We start from the raw sequence: 22976 nt of genomic DNA on the forward strand, positions 1-22976 counted from the left end.
GTGAGCAAAATACATTGAAGCTGTGTTCTGAGGAAATTGACAAATAGATGCACTAGAAATGGATATGGAAAAAGATATGGTAAACAAAGATTAACATCTGAGATGGCAACTTTACTCGTATAGCAAAGGTATTTTCCGATGAGAAAGATTGTTTGATGAACCAAACATGAGACCTTTCGGTATATCAAAAAATAAACATGTGATTGAATGAGCATACACCTCTGGGGGACCCTGTTCTTTTGAATTGTTTTGTTGGAAGTTATTGGATTACTCATTTAAAATAGTTATTGGATTACAGAAACCTTTCTGTATCACAAAACAAACAGTAATTGAATAAGCATACACGTAGAGGAAACACAAATACAAAGAAACAGATGCTGAGCCAATTAAAAACGCTGATCTCAAGAAACGTGTCATAATTCACCTGCAGAAGCTCCTTACGAGCACCGCCATATTTGATCCGATCAAACAACCAAGCTCCCTGCTTTTCAAGGTTCCATTTCTATCATTAATAGTTTTAGTTGTAAAAAAATTCGCTCTAATCTCTGGAGAGAACATTGACAGCCTGCCAACTACACGAAAGAGAACGTGCATATGTTCCTCTGTGAGACGTCTGCAGTTTGAAATGATCTGCACAGCCAGTTGTACAGTGATCAGGAAGGCTACACGTTCATCCTTCCAAGAATGTGATATGAGGTAGACAAAACATACAGAAATAGGATGTAGGTCAATGAACAAGAATTTCTTTTTTCACCACCAAATCAACAAACAGTAGGCCACAAGCTTGCCTGTAGTAAGTTTCAATATCTGACGTTATCTGCACATGTATTTCTTCATTTTCATACCACTCCTCGGACCTTGAGGAATGCAAATGGAACCCTAAATCATCCCACTGTGTCTGGTGGGACAGATGCCTGATCATATTTTTTACTTCTTGACATGATAGCTGGACAGCCTTCCCTTGTATCCTTTCACAATTTTCCTGGAACATCTATGATCGTCATGCCCGTTCTTTAATATCCAGTAGCTTCAGTTTCAGTATCAAATTGACTAGTCTGAGTTCAAATTAAACATCTGGTCAGATTGGTCTTCAACATGAAACTTTGATTGCCTCAAACATGACGCGTAGGCTCCTTAGCATAAAACATCTCATATGAATTACTCCTTTTCTATTTCTTCAGGAGGAGTGGTCCTCTTGTCCTTAGCCAGAGCTTTTGGATATTCACCATGCCTTCCCTCCCCTTGCAATATGTAGGATGTAGGTGACATACCTAAAAGTCTCCTTGTAGCCTCAGCCCTGAAAACAGCTAAGGTTATGTATTATGACCTATACTGAAAGCTAAGACTTTCAAATGAATCTCAAATCACAGCTTGATAAAATCATTACGAGAAGTAATATAACTTGGATGCCAGACCGAACCAACTTTAGTTTCAGAAATGGCATGGTGAAAGCAGAACAATACGATAATATGATATTTGATATAAAATATACATGGTATACTCAAGCACACAGCATGTACAAGCTCAGAACAGGGAGAGTACTCATACTTCGGAGTTGTGTCTGATTCAGCACACACATGTAATCTGGATCAAGCATCATACCTGCAAGCTAGGTGAATGGAATCCCTATCCAAAATTCCCAAGACAACTTTGACCTTATCTTTTATGTACAGGTCACGTGAGATAACAGGCAATTGCCGCAAACCTCTGCCAGCCATCAGTCTCTGAGCCACCCTTAAATTCATGTCTGGATATGCCGTAATAAGTGAAAAACCAGAGCCCTCAGTTGCCCAAGAACTACAAACTGCCGCAACTGGTAACATATCCATCTGTCAAGAGCAAAGAGCAAAGCAACTCAACTGTCACAGTGCCATGATTCAAGATTCCCATCAAGTGCTTCTCATCTCTCCCTATGAGTTTAATAGCAAGTTTCATTGGTTCAATTTCCTAAGGAGACAAACATATCTACTTGGAGTACTGATCATAAATTTGGAAGGTATAAAGATAGGTGGATGTAGAAGGATGTTTCAATCACTGACTTTAGTCATGTAACACTTCAACAGGCTCAGACAAGTAGAAGATTATCTGCCAAGGTACTAAAAATTTCTTAGTTTTCTGTTTCTTCGTTGTTGAACAAATGAGAGACTAACAGAAAATGAGAAGAAGTTGAACCTTTGATAGCCCATCATAATTTATCCTTTTGGCACCTTGTTGGATATCAGACAATGTCACTATTCCTTCCAATAAATTACCATCCCTAACAAGTAAAACGCACCACTCCTTGTGGACAAGCATTAGTTCTACTGCTTCAAGCACTTTGGTATGAGGAGCTACAGCTGTAAAGCACGTTCTCATAGCAGCAGCAACCATTATCTCAGAGAGAAATTCCTCCTCTTGAAAGTCTTCATTTGCCACACAAAGTGAATTATCAAGTGCACATCTGTCTTCATCTGAGTGACCGTGTTTAAGGGGTCTTTTCCTTTGAAGAGAACTCGTCAGTGTATCAATGTCGGAAGATTTAGGTTTCATGCTCATATCTGTTTGAGACTGCTGCTCATTTGATTCTTTAAATTTTAATAACATTTCGGAATTGGCACGTTCAATGTTCTTATAAACCACCTTTCTTTGCTGCTGCTTTTTTGCAGAAGAAGCAACCCAGGATGACAGTCCCACAGCTGCCATCAAAGGAATAATAATTCGATAATCCCGGGTCAACTCGAAAAGAAGTAACACTGACGTCAATGGAACCTGGCAAACACCAGCAAGCATAGCTGCCATGCCAACCTGCGCAACAATCAAACATCATGAAAGCACAAATATGATACTTAATTCAGTAACGAGCAGAAAAGGTAGGATCACAAAACCAGGCCCTCTACAGCTACCTTGGATACCATGAGATTCCTTCCATCAACCAATTCTAAGGTCATTAAAGCTGCTGTTTGGCAGAACGTGTGCAATTAAAAATGTGGAGGACATATACAGGAAAACCTACCAATCACATATACTTTCACTTGAAAGCTGTTGACGTTTTCGCATATTCAAGCTTGCCAGGAATAGTAACTTGCTATTGAGACACATTCACAAAAGCCAAAATGTGGAGTGAAGTGAGTATCTTACCAAAGCATATGCCTGAGATGCTGCGACTTGTAAGGCATCAAGATGATACATTGGGTCTGCATGATGCACTGCATAGCCCACCAACTTGCCATAAGCTGATCCTAAAGCTGCCCCAATGAAAAGAGAAGGAGCATAGACTCCTCCCACAAGGCCTGATCCCCGACATATGGAAGTTGCAACTATCTTTGCACCAACCAACTGAAGTAGAAGCATGGCAGGAGGACCCTTTTGTAATGGGCGTGACTCCAGTAAAATATCTACATTTTCAAAACCCCAATAGAGGACTTCTGGATATGCAAGAGCAATAACACCCATACAAAGACCTCCAAAAGGAGGAAACAATGCAGCTGGGATGCCTGTTGCACTCTTTATGTTACTAAACATTGAAAATGAATAGCTGGAACAATTTGTCAGAGCAACTGAAACCAGCCCACACAGGATTCCCAGAACCAGATATAACGGAAGCTCTGCAATAATGCAGCATGCAGAAATATAGTTTCAGCTGGTGTGGATTCAGGAGAACAATTAAATATACATAATATGCAAGGATATGAATGATATCCTAAATGACAATAGGAAAACATATGGATTGCCATCAGTAAGGAAATGCCATGATAAAAGCCTTGAAAATGTCACATCCTGCAGAGTAACAGAGAGTAGAGAGAGAGAGAGAGAGAGAGAGAGAGAGAGAGAGAGAGGTATAAGGCAAAAACAATATCAAAGACAGGCTATTCACAGATATTGAATAGTGCATGGCCTTTGACAAAAGAAGTATGACTGCACTGAATAAAAGACATCACTTCTGAAAAGACAGCAACGAGAAGTCACCTAACAATTCTCTGAGGGAAAAACAAGGAGTCCTTTGACAAAACGATTGCTTATTCGATAAATTTGCATTAAGGTAAAAGAAAAACACAACCGGTGAATAGACCTGGGACCATTTCAATCCAAGAAGCAAAGGCAGGTAATTTGTTGATAGCTGCAATAACTAGTGCTTGTTGCAACCTAATTGCTGAACCTCGGTCCTCATATGATGGCCTGATCGAAAACTGGAGGCTTATAGGTTTCTATTTATGTGAGAATATCCATGGTCCCACATGAGGAGAGATTCTGGGATACTTTCCAGTCTCCAGTGCCTTCCCCAGTGTGGACCTTACTAAATAGGCATCAACCTTCCTAGGAGCTAGGACCCCGCTTCCTTCAACCCCTTCCTTTGGTTCAGCTCTCATCCTCTAGTTACCTCTTGCCCTTCCTTTGGTTCAGCTCTCATCCTCTAGTTACCTCTTTCCTCGTCAGTAATTTTCTGAAAAAAAGATGAAACTTGGCTGGCAAATGACTGCAACAGTTTTGCGAGAACTGTGCAACATGAATAAGGGACAAGTTTCATGGGCATGCTTCAGCCCATGGCCACCTGACTGGTCTACAGAAGGACCAGTACAGCAAGCAGGGTACAGGCTGCCAAAGGATGCCATGCCAGCACAGAAGAGCAGGCTCCACACAGGCAGTCTGCCATGTCATCAGCCAATTCACTCCACCTCAGCAGTTGAACACATCAGCTGGTCAATAGGGTTGAGGATCAACAAGCAGCCCCATAGCCCTTAGTGGGGAGTAGGAGAGGAGAAGCTCTCAGCACCTTCCACTCCATCTTCATAGAAGTACTCACATCTTCAATTCAGGAAGGAGTGACTAGTCCTGCAGTAGCCAGTTTATATATTTGCCTTTTGGCATCAATACATAAATATTCTACAAAGAGGGGCAGGTTGCACCCAGGCTTGTGTTCTTGCAGCCCCACACAGATGCATGCATGCATATAGGTGTACGTCAGTTACATTTCAGTGAGAAAAAGATAGAACCTTGAATGTTCAGTTGCTCTGGGTGTTGAACTTTTCTTAAATATTCTCTATTTTCAGCAATGCTTTTGTTGTAAACCAATATATCATCGATAAATGTACTATGAACTTTCCAATATATGGGTGTAGTAGATCATTCATCAGCATGATGAATGTAGCTAGAGCATTCATAAGCTCGAATGGCATTATCAAAAACTCATAATGACCAAATCTTCTTCTAAAAGCAATTTTATGCACATCTTGTGCTTGAATTCCGATCTGATGGTAGTTGCATTGAAGATCAATCTTCCTACGGATTACAGCCCTATATAATGCATCGATAGTTGATACTAATCTAAATGTATTGTCTTTTTAAAAACTCACTAATGAAGCAAAGGGTGTGAAACTAGGTTGAATCTGCTCCAGCTTACATATTCTTCTAGTTTTCTCCGCATTTTGGCTTCTTCCGTAAAACTCAGCCTTAAGGCAGACTATTTACAAGTTCTCCCCAAGAATAAGATCATTTTTATGTTAAACATTTCTTTCCCAAGGTAAGCCAATTGGTGATTCATCTTTGAAACAACCAGAAAACTCACTGAGAATCTGATTTGTCTCCATCTTGGGTAGTCGATGTATTTGTTGGTGGATCCACTTGCAACTCAACAGATACACGACAAAGAAATTAAAACTCACATCTAGAGCGCTTTGGTCGTTGGGCGTAATCATGTCTTTCATTCATGTGCATACCAAGCACATTGAGGTGCACTACCATTATGTTAGAGAGCAACTGCCAATTGGAGATATCCAGTTGTCCTACAACTTAGCAAATCTCTTCACGAAGGCTATATCCATTGTGGATGAATATGTGCAACCATGATATAGCTTCTAGGATATCTAAGATGTATCCATGATACTTTAGCCATACAATGGATGGGGGTTCGTTGACTCTTAGCCTTGGTATGGCCTTGTAAGCTAGTTAGAACACTTAGTCCTAGGACACCTAGTCTTATTGGGTCACCTCGTACACTTAGGACATTTTAGTCCTAAGAGACTTTGGTTGACTTTTGGCCTTATATTGGCCATCTCTTGTACTTTCTCGTTCTCCATTTGCAAGTACACTTCAGCTCCTTCAACTTGTTGTCTCCTTGTATTCCAGCATCCTTCCAATGTTCCCCGTATCCAAACGTGTTGCATTCTATGGAAGCAATTGGATAATTTGAAGATAGATAAGGGGAAAGTATGTGTAATGAAGGCCAAAAGTGGGTCAAGTTAGTGGAGGTTAGGATAATTAGTATTTGGGGTGTTTGCAAGATAGAGGGGTCTAAAGGGCCAAGGAGGTACTATATAAGTACCATCTCCTCCCTTCTCTCTATCTCTCTATTCCCTCATCCTTCTCTCTCTTCCTCTCTCTTTCCCCCTCTCCTCTCTTCTCCTTCCTTCCTTCTGCTATTCTCTCCCCATCTCCAAATCTGTCCCTTCCCCCTTCACTACAGTATGGATGCCTATTTAACTAAGGTCAAGGATTACAAAGACCAGCTGGCCAACATTGATGAGGTTGTGTCAGAAAGCCGTGTTGTGTCCACTATGCTAAGTGGACTTCCTAATTCATTGAGTTGGTTCAGGTTGCCATAGCTTTGACCAGCTCGTCACCCTCTTGTTGCAAGAGGAGCCAAGCTGTGCCAATCGGAATGCTTGTATCTTCAGTGATCATGCTTTTGCTACCCATCATAAGGGTAATGCAAAAACAACAAAGCCTGGAGATAAACCCAAGCGCAATTGTGGTGGTATTTAGGATGCAAACAGAAGTGTAGAAAAGAAAAAGAAGAGATGCAATTATTGCAGAAAACCATGTCATGATATCTTTGAATGCCGAAAGTGCACAGAGTTGGAGAAGAAGAAGAAGCGGTCTTGCCTTGCAATTGCTGATGCTTCCTCTTCTCATAAGGAGAATATATCAGCCAATGTGGCTCATCATGATTGGGCTTTGTGGTTACATGCCAGTATAATCCGTCCATTCAGGACTCTTGCATGGCATTCAGCACATGGTACTTAGACAGTGGTGCTTCTACGCACCTCGCTTCTTGGAAAAAGTTTTTTTTTTTTTTTTAAGCGGTAAAAAGATCCAGATTTAATTAATGAAGATAGTTACAAAGAGAAAAGGAAAAGCAGCCTCCCTGAGAAGGGTAGGCTCAGAAACCATAGCTTACTTTAGATTCAGCTTACAATCATCTCCAACTGGATGTAAGCAAGCAGTTTACCAAAATATCTTAGGGTGCTTGACACATCATCAAAATGTATTGAACAGTGAGGTCTCCATGGAGACTCTTGTAAAAGATCACCTTGTTGCGCCTCCTCCAGACATGCGCAATCACCGTTGCTATAATTAGCTGCCAAACTGTGTATTCACATCATTCATTGTGCTCTTATCCCCTAACAGCACAGAGGTTGCAGGTTCTGAAACTCAGGTCCATTTTGAAGCAGGCACCACAGGCATGGTATGCCAAGATACATTCTTTTTTGCTATGCCTTGGGTTTCAGAACAGTCCTATAGAGGTCACTTTTTATGTTCGGAAGAGTGAATCAGAATTTCTGATTTAATTCTTTATGTGGACGACATGCTTATCACTGAGCCGGACATGCAGAAAATTGCAAATTTCAAGGCAGATTTGTGAAAATCGTTTGCAATGTCAGAGATGGGCAGGTTGCACTACTATTGGGCATCCAGTTTACTAATGTTGAGAAGGGCATAATGATGAGTCGATCCAAATATATTGGACAGCTCTTGCAGTGCTACAGCAGGAAACAGTCCCTAGATGGCTGTGAGATACCTTAAAGGACAGCAAACAAACTGAGCCTTTGTCTGGCCAGCATTTGAGCAAGAATTGGATGGACGCTATGAAATCAGAGTTGGATTCAATACATCGGAATGGTATTTGAGAGTAGTGTGACTTGCCTAACAGGAAGCGTGCTGCAGGCACTAAGTGGGTTTACAAACTCAAAAGGAAGGTTGATGGTAGTTGTGACTGCTTTAAGGTCCACCTTTTTGCAAAAGGCTATGCACAGCAGTAAAGAATTGACTTTGAGGAAACTTTTGCACCCATGTCATGCATTACGACCATTAGGTGTGCCATTGCCATAGCAGCCCATCATCATTGGAAAGTGCATCCACTTGACATCAAACTGCCTTCCTTCACAAAGATCTGCAAGGAGGTCTATGTCTCTTAGCATGGTCTGAACATAAAGCATGACAATTGCACAAAGCATTATATGGTTTGACATAGGCACCCCAGGGTTAGTATGCCAAATTCATACGCATCTAATCAGCCTTGGTTTTCAGAACAGCCCTACAGAGAGCACTCCCTATGTTCACAAGAGTGATGTTGACTTGCTAATTCTGATTTTATATGTGGATGATATGCTCTTGACAGGACCCTCCACACAGCATATTGCAGCCTTTAAGGGCTGATTTGCAGCAACCATTTTCTATGACAAATTTGGGCCAGCTGCACTACTACCTTGGCATTCAGCCTGCTCATGTTGAGAGGAGTATCATGATGAGTCAGTCCAAGTTCATTGGACAGCTCTTGCAGAGATTTCATTTTGAGGACAACAAACCAGTTTCTACACCTATTAAGCATGGTTGTCGTTTCTCCATGGATGATGCTGTTGAGCCATTTGCTGTCACTCTTTATCAGCAAAATGTTGAAATCTTGATATATCTATGTCACACATGGCCAGATCTTTAGCATGCTATTTCCCAATTGAGCAGATTCATGCAGTGCCAATACACAACATTGGCAGGCTGTGAAGCGTGTCTTTCAATACTTGAAAGGCGCTCAAGGTTTGGGCCCTTTCCGTGGCCATGATTCCTCACCCTACATGCTTTCACAAAAGTGACTGGGCTGGAAACTATTTAATTTTTGGAACTTCATGCATTTCTTGGTTCAACAAAAAGTAACCTACAATTGCTACTTCTTGCTATGAAAGCTCAGTACAAGGCTGTTTTTACAGCCACGGAGGAAGGTATTCGGCTACAAAAACTACTTGCAAACCTTGATTTCGTCCAGCATCTCCCACCACTATTATTGCAACAATCAGAGTGCTTTGGCCATTGCGGGACATCCAGGTGTTAAGAAGACATATGAGCTTGTAAAACACGATTTCTTTTGACCAAAGATGAAAAGGCATATTCATGAGTATATTCCATGATGTTTTTTGTGTCAAGTGAGTAGGGCAGAACGGGTGAAGTCACCTGGACTTTTACAACCATTGGATGTACCATCTAGCAGAAGGGAAAGAGTTTCCATGGATTTTTTAGTTGATCCACTGCAAACACAAGGAGGATATGATTCTACTCTTGTGGTTGTTGAGTGTCTCACCAACATGGCTCACTTCATTCCAATGAGAGAGCCCATAAGCACCCCGCAGGTAGCGGATTTTTGTTTGAGTGATATATTTTGTCTTCATGGATTACCAAAATCCATAATATTAGATAGGCATACGAGATTTACTAGTCATTTCTGGACTGTTGTATTTAATGGGGAGCATCTTGAGACGGATGGTAAGATGGAAGGAAGCAACCAAACTCTTAAGAATATGTTGAGAGTATAAGTTTCATTAAGGCAAAGTACATGGAAAAAGTGGTAACCATCGTAAGAATTCACCTTTAATGATAGAAGACATTCATCCACAGGGATGAGTCCCTTTGAGTTGATTTAGCCAACTAACCAAAATGCAATTGGAATTCCAAAAAGCGTATGTAGAGCCTCGGATCATGTAATCTAGATGCGAAAGATGCTAGAACTTACTCAATCGAACATCCACCAAGCTATGGACAAGGCTAAAACTTATGCAGATGTAGATAAGAGAGTTTTTCTCAAGATTCCTCCGCACGCTAAGTTCCTAGCTGCATGACAATGTGTTAAGCTATCACCTTGATACAGTAAGAGGCAGTTAATTCTAAAGAGAATGGCCAAGGTAGCCTATTGGTTACAATTACCAGAGGGAAAGTGGATCCAATATTTCATGTGTCTTTGTATTTAAAAAAATTCCAATAGACTAATTCACTAATTGATGAAATTGTTATGTTGCAAGAAGTAGAGGAAAATGCAAGACACAAGCTAGAAAGAATCCTAAACTGGGGAGAAATGATTGTTTGGAACTGGAAGATACCTATGGTGTTGATTACGTGGCATGGGCTTTCTCAATCTGAGGCCACCTGGGAATCCATTTATCACATATGAAGAACATTCCCACACTTAAACATCAAGGATGATAGTGCGTGAAGAAGGAGGAATGTTACATTCCAAATAGAATGTCGTAGGACCTTGGATGGATTAGTGGACAGGAAGTCCTTAAAGAGACCATTCAAATGTATAAAAACTGTACAGAGATGTTTGATTATGTGAATTGAATTAACCATAGTCAAAAGTTTGTTTGTCACGGTCTTGGTGATGGGTTCAAAGATGACTAGAAGGTTCATTACACCATCGTGCATATTTTTGTCTAAGTGATTTATTAGTCATGTGCCTAGGGGCAAAGATGTGACTTCTGTTGGTGGATGCACATGTGATTGACATATTGCAAGCAGCCAGGCTTGGTGATGAATCTTTTAGGGGAAACAGGCCGATGGTTGTCTCGTAACTGCTGAAGGTGTCGATTATGAGAAAATCTGTATGGGTTGATATCTTCATTGTTATGTGAGCAATCTCGTTCAGCTACATGTAGATTGCTTCTCAAGCTGCAAGCACCCGTGAGTTCTTTTGGTTTATTTGAGGTGTTGCTATCGGAAAGGACAGCTACAAGTTCCATTTGGAGAAAGATACTGAAGCATATCACCGTCTCTGTATTTTAGTAGTCCTTGTGCTTTCACACCTAGTTATTGTATGTTGACTAGTGAGAAAAGAAAATACTTGCTTGTCTGTTGTTGCATTGGTATCAAAGCCTCAAATCTTCCCTAAGATTGCGAGGAATAGCCATGCGATTTGGAGGGGCAATGCAACAATCTAAGCATCTGCTATCAAGACATGCTCCTTCAGCCTTACTAAGAGATCCAATAGATCCAACGGGTCCAAATAGTACATAGTGTTGATATGCACCATCAAAATAGCCATGACTCCAGCAGAGATGTACCTGATGAGAAGGGGTCAATTCCGCACATAAAACATCTATTACAACAGCCAATGTGATGCCCATAATGTAGACGATGTTGCATTTCCAAGCCTAGTAATCATTAAACAAGTGATCCATTCTAGATCAAACATGAGTGCCTACGAGATGCCCACACCACACAAAAGTATTGGGACAAGGAGGCCAAAAAGGAAAGAGATCATGCTGCAATTCCAAGCCCAGTAATGATTGAACAAGTGATCCAACTCTAGATTGAAAATGAGAAGCTTAGAGATGCCCGTGCCATGCATGAGTGTTTGGGCAAGGAGGCCAAACGAGAAAGTACAACCCAAAGGCAGAAGAAAACTGAAATGCTAGGGACACCAGCAAAGCCAAAAACCACGAGTTAGTCACGGCTTTAATCCACAACAAATCAACAAAGTCAAGTGCACTAGGTGACAAAATCTTCATTCAACAAGCTCTCTTTCCAATGGTATGATAGAAAGTGTAATCCTTCATTGCTCATTTCTTGGACTTCCAATATTTTGGGAGCTACTTTTCGGCTTGCCCACAGAAGACATATTAGGCTTATAAACAGAAGTCAAGGGATCAATATCAAGGTTTTTCTGGAGACCAATATGTCCTAGGACATGGACCTGTCGGCCTGAAACTTGGGAGTTTTTCACAATTTTTCTAAATGGAATAAACCCAACCATCTTAGTCGATCTATCTTTTATGATCCACATGGAGTCATGCCTCCTCTAAGATCTACTAAATAAAAAATGAAATCATAGAGGCACTTTTGACTTGCAAAAAGTGATCACCAGTGGATGAATCAGGCCACCTACCTTAAGTCGTTCTATTCTAAATACTTGGCACTTCCAGCACTTAACAACATAACCTCTGAAGACCTATCTCTTTTTAAAAGAACATAGGTTCCCACACTCCTGTTCCAAGTTATCTCATTGTTTGTATGTCGTAATGCATTTGGCAATCTATGAGTAATCTATCATCATGATCTATATATTCTCTGGACACCTATTGTAATGTTCTCTTCTACCTCCTGAGTTTTCAGCATGATAAATTAATTGGCCAAAGATATCCCCTCTCTACCCTTTAGTCTTTCAAAGACTAATAATACACTTTCTTTCTTTCAGTTCTTTCTTTCTTTGTAATAGTGTATATGAGTATGATGACATAGTGTTCTGTTCCCGTTCTCTACCTTGTTCCTGTTTCCATTCCGAGGGATCAGGGTTCTGCTCAGCGTTCCCATTCTGAGTAAAAATGGAGTCTACTGAGCCCCGACAGACCTGCTGGCCGACCATTATTGGCCGACCAGAACTGCTGCCTGGCTGAACTGTTATGGACGACCAGGGTTGCCATTTGGGGCCTATAAAATTCCCACATGCTGGGCTCATATCTGCCTATATGTTGGGGGCCTGTAATGGCTTCCTTCCAGCCTTTTATCATGGTCTATGTGCCACCCAACGATGCCCAGCACCATGGCTGTCCAAAGAAGGACAGGTTACGAGCAAGCTTTGGCAATGGCTGATGTTCACAATGGATTCAATGCTTTTGGCAATGACTCAGATAAGACTTTCACAATTGTTATGAGAGTGGAGTTTATTTTAAGGCTTTTTCACTCCATGCATAAAGGAGTAACGTGCTATAGCACAGTTGCGCAATGGATAGATTTTGGCATAGGAATTTTTTCCTTCGGTAAGTTAATAAGCATCATTCATTAGAGGTTGTTTTTTGAGTAAATTTGGCGTGAATATATCGTGTGTTAATGAGCTTCCTTCTTTGAGGATGGCTCATGAATTTGAATGTTAGTCCTATGTGGGTGGTTTATGAATTGCTCTTATGTGGGTAATTCAATCATACGTTTTCATTTTCATACGTGGTTTCTTCAGTGCAAAATGAAAACCTCAAAGGATGGTCTTAATCAAAGGTTTTAATTTGATATGTAAAACTCATGCCGCTATCAAAAGTTGAAATGACAGCTTCCTTACAGACAGGCATGGAATTGAAGACAGCCATTTCCAGATGTGGACAGATATGTAATACTCACCAGCTGGAGAGCGAAAATCATATGCAGGAATCTTGAAAGCAGGATCAGAGCCCAGCCCTGCCTGTGAAACAACAGAAGCAAGAACTGAACTCAGTATCACCATGGCTGTAGTAAGAGATGGTGCAGAATCTGCTGATGATGACCGCAACACTGATTCAACCGCAAAAAAACACCCAGATATTGCAGCATTGAACCCTGCAGTTCTGAATTCTTTAGTACTCAACTCACAGTCACATATAAGAAATTTCCATGTTCTAGCCTACTAGGTCTTACAATCAGGGATTTTAAAAACTCAAATGTGAAACAAAGCTTTATCTGAGCTTGCTTTATCAGATTTTCAAACATATTGCCTGAGAGGAAGCCACCAAAAAGTTATACCCTGGACAGAATGTACTCAGAGTGGCAATCCTAAGAATGTGATACTTGGTGTCTAAACGTACGTATGTTTTCTTTGCAAAAGCCAGTAAGTTGTCTGCTCAGAACTTGAGGACACTTGAAATCCTTGTTCCCAATTTATGGCTTCCTTTAATCCCAATGACACTTTGAGAAAGACTTAGCACAAAAGCAGCTTAAAATATAAGCATTTACCTGAAGAGATCCCAGCAGCTGATCCTGCAGCAACTAGAGAAAGCTTTCGCTCCCTGCTACTCTTCAATGCGGTTCCCAAACCATTAGCAATAGCTGCTCCTACCTCGACACTTGGCCCTTCTGGACCAAGAGAGTTTCCAGTGGCAAGCGTGACTAAGGCTGCCACGGTCTTTATAACAGGCTGTAGAAAGGCTTTTACCTTAGAACAGATGGCTACCCTTTTCTTTGCCTGGGAGCTTCTAGAATGTCCTTCCAATGTTTCTGCTTCGACTTGCCCCCAACTATCACAGAAAAAATTCAAAACTCCTACAATCACACCTCCACCAGCTGGCACACACACAACTTGCACCCAGTGCTGCTCCAGTTGCTGTGTCTGCAGCCATGATGCACCACTACTCGGGAATCCTTGCCAGACGATATCGTGCAGTTCATGAACCTGATCCACAAATCTTACCGTTAGGACTAAGAGTCAGGGTGGACCTTTAAATCAATGAGTCGACCTGTTTTATGCTCGCATAATTGCACCATTTCAATGGCAAACCGAAAAATCCACAAAAAGTGATAAAATCCATGTTTATCAACAGAAAGTCTAGTTCATTTTCAAAGTCAACAAAATTCCAATGGGATAAAAAGATTACATGGTGCACCTATGCATAAGTACATGACACAGTATTATTCATGCCAAAGGCAATAATGTATAGGTCACATTTCTCAATTTATATCTGTTAAGTATTCTTCTTGCAAAAAAATAAAAACATTAAAAAAAAATATCTGTTAAGTATCCATAAATTTAGGCACGGATCATTTTGCTGGAGTTACAAGTGCTCTCTTAAGAGCAATATATCATGATACCTGGTTGTGCTGTTTCTTAGGTTAGGTTCCTACCCAAGTTTGTCCTAAAAGTGAGATTGTCTACAAGGTTAAAAATAGCTTTATTCTTGCACTAATCATAGGCTTTATCAGCATAGATTTCATGCTGATAGTCAAAACATCACATAATTGGGCTGCTGCTGGGAATTGAAGCAGTGTATAGTGGTGTTTTAAAGCATATGGGGTACAAGAAATGGGAAATGCTTCAATACTCAAACAAAGGCCTATGTAGCCCATGCATGGATTCATGCTAGAGCTTTAACACAACAACTAGCATACGATGTTGAAAGTATAGGGTGAATGCCCCACCTGTAAGCCCCTAAATAAGGAGAGCTCAGGGCTTGTAACCTACATATGATTGTGGGTAGATGGATCACTAGGGGGAAGGGATAAGGCTGCCATGTGGGCAGAAAGATGGCTGCCACATGGGCAGCAGAGCAGATTTCCTCTTCATGTTATTTGGGGCAGCCCAATGGGCCACTCTGGTCAGCATTGAGGGCTGACTGTATGCCTTAGGGCAAGCTGTGGGGCTGGAACAGTCCCAATGCACAAGCCTGGCATGAAGCCATCCACCGTCAACTGATGAGGGACAAGGGTGTACCCCATGCGCTTGGCCAACTGCAGGGATACTGTGCCTTTGGAGCTCCCCATATCAAACAACACAACAAACCACTGCCTACAAGCTAAACCATAGGCCCAGATGAGAGCCTTCTTATGGTCCTCTGAATTGCCCTCTTGCTTATCTTCCAACAGTACCTGAGGTCCGGGTTCAAAGAGGGTAAGACTGCATTAGTGGCCGCCACTGGAGGAGGCAGAGCTGCGACTACTGTGGCAACGGTGAAAGCAGGAAACTTGGCTGCCTTCTTGGCCAGTCACTTCAGACAATCTTTCTTGCCGTGCCCGGAATGTGGTGGAAAAAAAAGAGTGTCCTTATAGATACTTCCTATGTTCATTCGAAACAGCATCAATTATCTTCTTCCTAGCTGGCTGACCAAGGCTCTCTGCTGAGACACTGTGGAGTTTTCCAAACGCGGAGAGGTCCTCCTAGTTGGGGATTTCAACGCACGGACAGCCACACATCAGACATCCCTCCTGGATTTCCACTCAGATCCGGTCCTATTACCTGAGATGGACATAGAGGACTCGGGCTTCCCCCACTCCACGGCCGACAGTCGAGCCCCCGTTACTGCATATGGGCAGGCTCTTTTGGATCTTGGACGTATACATGATCTGGTCATCTACAATGGACTAGATCGGTGGCCTGCCTCCTCTGGTTTCGCATGTTTCCCACATGGCGGAGGAGCCAGTGTCGTCGACTACATTTTGGGATCTCCTGCTTTAGCCTCACAGATCATTGACTTCCGTACCGCACCCTTACCCCCAGGAGCCGATCACACTTACCTTTTCTTTCATCTGCTTACGCCTCAAGCCCCTTCCGGGCACACTCCGCACTACACCACCTATCATGATATACACTTTGATCATAACCTCTCACCTGACTACTCAGCCCACCTAGCCTCTCTCCTCAAACACATAGACACCATACCCTCTCTAGATCACCGAGCCACCCTCATCACCCACTCTCTCCACAATGCAGCCCGCCACATCTTTCCTTACACTACTCGGTCTACCCGCCCCCCACCCGTTGGCTCCACCCCTTGCAATAGCTGGTATGATGACGAATGTAAAGCCTTATGCCAAACACTCCGACTCACGACCCAGCGAAATGCTAGGGCTGACCCACACCTCACCCGGGAATATCGCTGCCTAGTCCGTCGCAAGAAGCTAGCCTTCCTACGCCAGAATGAGGATACGCTACTAAACATCCTGTTCAATAGCAACTCCAAGGATTTCTGGAGGAAATTTCTAGAACGCCGATCCCCTACCCCCCTCACAGACACTTCCCTCTGGCACTCCTACGCACGCACTCTATGATATCCCTGATCAGCCCCCTCCTGACCTCTCCACCACCCCCCGCCCCACATCTTGCACCCTTTTCACAACCGAGGGAGTCACCCACGCAGCGCACAAGCTTCACAACGGCCGAGCCAAGGATCATGAGGGCCTATGCACAGAGTTTGTCGCCTATGGTATCAAAACTCTAGCCCCCATCCTGGCAACGTTGTTCAATGAAGCTGCCTGCCACGGATTCCCCAGAGCCTAGACCCTGGACACTATCACACCCATCCACAAAGCAAGAGATCCCATGGATCCAGGGAATTACACGACCATCATGATTGGACATGTTATGTCCAAGATCTATGCATCAGTGTTAGATGGTGAGGTCAGCACTCGCGCAGAGATATGAGGCCTCAGGGCATCTGGACAGGCCGGATTCAGGACGGATCACTCGACTTACGATCACATTTTTACACTTCGAGGGATCATTGAGGAGGCCAGACACAGGAGACAGAGGGTATACGGTTGCTTTGTGGATTTCCGCAAGGCATTCGACATTGTTCCTCGGGCCCGCCTTGTCAGACGCTTGCAAGAGTTAGGTTACGACTTGGAGGTTATATGGGCGGTAGTAGCTCTCTATGAGAGGGTGACGGGCCGGGTCAGGATTGGTACTAGCTGGACCACAGAGATCACGAGCACTATAGGGGTCAAACAAGGATGTCCCTTGTCACCGACTCTATTTGGCCTCTACATCGACGAGCTCGAGACCACCATCAGGACACTCGGAGGTGCAGGCTGCTCTCTTGCGGAGGCTGTCATCCAGATTCTCTTATACACAGATGATGTAGTACTACTATCCTCCTCTGCTACTAGTCTTTAGTGACACATGGATGGACTTCAGATCTTCTGTGATACCCACGACTTGAAGGTCAACCTTGGGAAAACCAAGGTCATGATCTTCAACACCTCCCGACCCGCTATGCACCGAGAGCAGTTCCTCTTCACCGGCGACCCTGTTGAGATAGTCGACTCTTGTACATACTTGGGCGTTGTATTCTCAGGCCCGATCTTCACGATGCGCTTGGCCATGCAGGCCAGGATCAGCGGAGGCTATGCCGCTCTTGCCAAACTGGAGCGACACTGCTACCACTCTCACTTTCAGGACCCACGGACCAAGTCTCTTCTTTTTTTTCCTTGGTCCGCCCAGCAGGCATGTACGGCAGCCCATGGTAGGGGGCTGACCTTTCAAACACAGAGTGGGCACGCGTCAAGCGCCTACAAATACTAATGTTTGCTCGGATGATCCGCAGCAAACCATCGGTACCTCATCAGATCATCTTAGTAGAATTTGGCGCCTCACCAATACCGCTTGATGCGGCCTTCCAGGCTATCACTTATCTACACAGGATCAGGGACTTCAGCTCCTCTTCCGACAGTCGCTTCCGCCTACCCTGGCTAGCCCTATCCTCCTCTATGGCCTTATCCGTTGATGGGGACCAGCGATGTTGGTATAGATGCCTTTCCAATTGGTTCACCCGACTGGGCCTCGACATGGACCGGTTGCCTCCTTTTCAATACAGCCTCAACGCTCCACCATTCCCTTTCTCCCCCACTGACCAGGAGGTCAATCAAATCATCCGAGAGGACCTGCAAGCTTCACACCTGGAGGACTTGGTTTCTTCATCCCGAGCTTCCTGTGAAGCTCGATTGCTATCGCCGACACTGCCTCCAGATCTCACCGAAGGGTTTCATGACGCCCCCGAGCTATACATAGATTCATCTACCGCATGCACTCCAGATTTCACTCGACCAGTTTAGGGTTTCGTCACACCGATTACGGATCGAGAGTGGACGCGCAAAGGGTATCCCACGAGAGGGCCGCATCTGCCCACTTTGCGACATGCAAGAGATCGAGTCGGAGGAGCACTTTGCTTTTAGATGCCCTATCTATTATGCCATCCGAGGCCGGTACCACTGCCTATTCCGCGACGGATTCGGACGCCAGAGGCCAATCATCCATCGCAGGGTTTTTTCGACCTCCCATTTGACGGGCCCTCTATGATTGGCCTCTGACGATTACCACAGGCATATATATATATTTGCATCTCCCCCCTTCTGCTCCATTTTTTTGTGCCATTTTTTGTATCATCTGGAGATAGATACACATTTTTTGCACCAGGACTAGACACACCGTCCTTCATAACTTTTTTTGAAGAAACGGTTGGCCGGACCATTTTGAGACCGCCAGCGTTATGCTCATTGTACTAGTTATCTTTAGTCTCATAGACCTTCGCGGTCTCCCAAAGACTTTAATAAAATTTCTTTCTCTCTCTCTCTCTCTCTCTCTCTCCTGCTCCTGTTCTTTTCTCTCTCAGTGTGGTGAGTGTGAGGTTCTCTCTCTCTCTCTCTCTCTCTCTCTCTCTCTTCCTCGCCGCTCAACCTCTCCCTCTCCCGCTCCTGCACGTCTGCTCCTACCCTCCCGCTCCTCCGCTCTCTCCCTCCCGCTCCTGTCCTCCCGCCCTTGCCCTCCGCTCCTACTCCCGCCCTTGCTCCCCGCCTGCGCCTCCACCTGTAGCTCGTGTTGCCGCCCCTCCACCCACGCTGCTCCTCCTCCGTCCCGCGCTGCGCTGCAGCTGCTGCTGCAGCTCCGCCCATCCCTCTGCCTAGGCCTTTAGGCCTCCCACCGGCTCCCTCCTCCACCTCTCCGCCTCCCTACCTCCGGCTGCTTCTCTCTCCCGCCACGCCTCACAGCCCCCCCCTCTCGTGGGCAGCTCCCTCCTTCGCCTCTCCACCTCCGACTCCTCTGACTTCCTTACCTTCCTCGCCCTGGGTGTGCTTCCCGCCATGGGGGGGGAACCTGTGCTCCTGCTCCTGCTCCTGCTCCCGCTCCTGATCGCGCACTAAAACCTGCATCCAGGGGACACGAATCAATCCAAGGCAATGGGAAAAGCCGAGAAAGAGACGGATAAAGCCAAGAAAGACGACAACAACAACAAAAAAAAACAACAGACACAACTGAAACTTGAGGATGTGAACACACGTGTCAACCAAAGTGGACTCAGGTTTGACAGCAAAGCAAAGGCGAGGCCCACTTCAGCCTCTATCTCTACTTCGACTTCAGCCCCCGCTTCAGTTTTAGTTTCAATTCTAGCCTCAACTCCCTCTATCTCTACTTCGACTTCAGCCCCCACTTCAGTCTCAGCTCCAATTCCAGTCTCAGCTCTCTCTACATCCTCACTTTCGACTTCAGCTTCCAATTCAGCACTAGTTTTAGCTACAGCCCCCACATCCCCAGCTACAGCTACAGCCACTATCAGTGGCATACTTATGCCCGTGGCGCCGGTTGTTTCCTTCCCTTTCTCTCTTGTTACAGAGCTTGCACCACTTATGACACCTACTTTGGAGGTGTCATACACTGCTCCGCATTACGCTTCACTCTCCCCTCTCCCTCTCAATCAACCCACGCTCCCACATCCCATTGGCACTGCCTCATCCATTCCACTGTCATCTCCATACCTCACCCAGTTCACCCAATCACCGCCCAGCTTCCAAACTCATCCCCACGCTTTCATGCCACAACCATCACAGTTTCAACTAGGACACGGGTGGGCTGTTACACCAGAGGCCTGGGAGACCTTGCTCATGGAGGTACATAGGTTTCACACAATATCGTGTTCAGATTGCACAACCAGCCCATTTCAGAGCTTTTGCATCGTGGGTCTTCTGTGTCACGTGCCCTTCCAGTGACTTGGACCACATCCTATACCTTCTGCATGAGGCACCTCAGTTACTCTGGCCGTCTGTACATACTTCTCGCTTATATTGACTTCATACCCCTTTTAGAGGATCATGCTGCCTTAGTCACCCGCTCACTACACGAGGCTGTCCTTCACGCTTTCCCCCACACCACCCGCTCCACCCACCCACCACCTACTGGGACCGTACCCTGTAATAACTGGTACGATGATGAGTGTAAGGCTTTTCGCTGTCAGCTCAGATTCGAAACCAAAAAGAGTCTTCATAGTGCACCAAAGATGTACACGAGGACCGTAGACTGGTACAAAGAAAGAAGCTAGACTTCGTTCATCGGAACAAGGAGGAGCTATGTCACAATCTGTGACGTATTCCTTTCTCTATATCTTAGACTTATGGATGGTTTGATGAATGGACACTTGTGGAAGGGTATGCCCTTTCGACAGGACACTTCCTATGAGGCACAACCCTTCACAAGAGTGCCCTACTCTTGAGGGCTAAAACCACTAGAACCACTCGCCCACATCCCACCGCACCTCTTGAAGGAGGCGGCCCTCACACAACAAAAGCTGCCAATGCGACCGGTCCTGTCCCACAGTGACTGATATTGTGTCGATGGTCCAGCCCACCCACTACCCTAATCCGCTCCCACTCAATTATCTCCAAGGCACCATCCAACTCTGGGTCTCCCTTTGTCTCTGGCTGGGAAAAAAAGGAGAAAAAAATGTTTCTAACTTTTTAAAACCCATGAGTAGGCATCACTTACTTATGGCCATAGTAACACATCCTGGTCGCTCTTCAACAAAGGGAAGAAAGCCGATCAATGTGTCATACTTCTTTATGGCTTTTATTATCCTCCTTGCTCTTGATATCAAGTATACAAGAGAGAAGAAGAAGAACAGTCATTCTGCTTGTTACCTAGAAATAGATCAGATACCCCTTATCCCTCGTTCACCGTCTCAAAGTTGAGGAAGTTGGAAGGTTTGACAATATCTTTCAAGCCTATAGTCGGGATTGTGATATCATACTAAAGGCCTTGGAGAAAATGATCAACGTATTGACTTTTCAAGTGTGTAGCAACTTGCGTAAGCAGATTGCCATTATAGCTAACCGTCTTCTACTGAAGAAAGCTATCTTCAACACTTTCTAGATACTGAGGAACAAACCGCAACTGTCTGTAAACTCATGCAAGCGATCTTCATTAGTAAGTTACAAAGAGGCTAGCAAGCATTCTTCCTTGTTCAACAATTCCACAACGTAGGAGGTAACTTCAAATTGACTCATCCAAGAAACGACAGGGGAGTCAATCTTCTCATCACAGCTAACAAAAGCGATCTTCTCTCCTAACCATTACCATCATACCTAACAAAAGCAAACGAGAGAAGTACACTCCTCGACGTCTTTTAGCGAAACTGTGAGAGAAGCTTCTCCTCTTTCTAAATACGACTCTAGGAGGCGCTCCTCCTTATGCTAGAGTCGCCCTAGGGTTAACCCTCCTCTCTGAAACAGGCCTACTTTTGTCGAAGAGCAGAATCTCGCCTTCATAGCCTGTCCAAACATGCTGAGCATCTTCTAAGAAGAATCAGGAGATGCTAGACAGGGGGAAGGGAAAATGGAATTCACACATCTGGGTGTACTTAACGGCCTGCAAAATTGACCGTCAACTGGCTGAAATAATACCCTAACCTCAGAGGTGTAGTGAGAATATGCAAGATCACACTCCAAAGAGTCGAAACACAAAATCTCGCTCTCATCGTTGGAATAGCTAAGCCGAAAACTTGGACCATTGAACCTGCACCTGGCCCTTTGTTACGATTCATTTTCACGCAGCTGCTGTGATCCCATGAGCTCCTGAAGTGCCAACTGCCAAAATCGGGGCAATTCAGTGAATAGGCTACCGATGCATGGCGATTCTCAGGCTAATTTTAATCAAAAGCAGAATGGTGTGCCTTTCGGATAGTCTAGATTTGGTTGGAGATGGTATATATCACACGAAGTCTACTGAACATGAAAGCCCACATGCTATCGTGATCGCATCCTACGATTATCCGTGAAGAACATCAAAAGGCCTCGCAAGAATTCTTTAGACACGGAAGAGATCGAAGAAAAGATGAGCACCCCTATGTTGAAGAGAACAACTCCAACTCCTGTCATAAGACCCACGGCACACGACATAAGCACAATCAAGCCTTCAGGCGGTAACGATTCCCCGACATAGAGAGCTCTACTAGCATATACTCCAAGACCAGCAGCTATCCTCACTCCCCGGCCACCTTGCCCCTGATCCCGTTCGTCTTGCATATCCTCATTGAGATCATCACCGCTCCGTTCATCTGTCCCAGAACCAGGCGAGTTCTCTGTGATTGCTTGAAGGGTGCAATTCTTCCTTGCGATTAAGTGGATGTTCCTGCAAATCCTTCCATCTGGCGCAAAAAGGCGTATGTTTGTACAAATGCTCGCTAAGGATTGAAGCGCTCCTGCCTCCTTACAGCCCGTCATTCTGGCTGGTTCTTTGCGGGAATGGGACTTGTTTTTGTTGCGCAAACCATGAGAATCCATCCTGTCGACGCCCCGTCGAAGACTATCCGTAGCGAAGGACGACTGGCGATGCAGAGATCGCAATGCTGCGGTAAGATGAGAAGGCAATAGATACAAGTGTATGATGGGGAATTCGAGAGCAGAGGTAGACGAAGAAGAAGAGAAGGGTTTTGGGTAGCCATTGTAATGCAAGCTCGGAGGCG

General features: G+C 44.4%; 1 protein-coding gene across 1 annotated transcript; it reads right to left on the reverse strand.

The window, feature by feature from the left end:
- Window positions 1-273: 273 nt before the first annotated feature.
- CLC-E (chloride channel E) lies at window positions 274-22976 on the reverse strand. Its single transcript, XM_087395842.1, has 8 exons — window positions 22354-22976; window positions 13714-14149; window positions 13126-13320; window positions 3118-3584; window positions 2173-2784; window positions 1603-1829; window positions 789-1297; window positions 274-630 (listed from the first exon to the last, which is right to left on the reverse strand). Exons 1-7 carry the CDS (start codon window positions 22792-22794, stop codon window positions 1159-1161), a joined length of 2517 nt encoding a protein of 838 aa, XP_087251968.1. The 5' UTR covers window positions 22795-22976; the 3' UTR covers window positions 274-630; window positions 789-1158.

This window comes from Dipteris shenzhenensis, chromosome 24 (genome assembly GCF_047967505.1).
Source record: "Dipteris shenzhenensis isolate YYH24624 ecotype China chromosome 24, Dip_SZ_1.0, whole genome shotgun sequence".
Classification (NCBI taxonomy): domain Eukaryota; kingdom Viridiplantae; phylum Streptophyta; class Polypodiopsida; order Gleicheniales; family Dipteridaceae; genus Dipteris; species Dipteris shenzhenensis.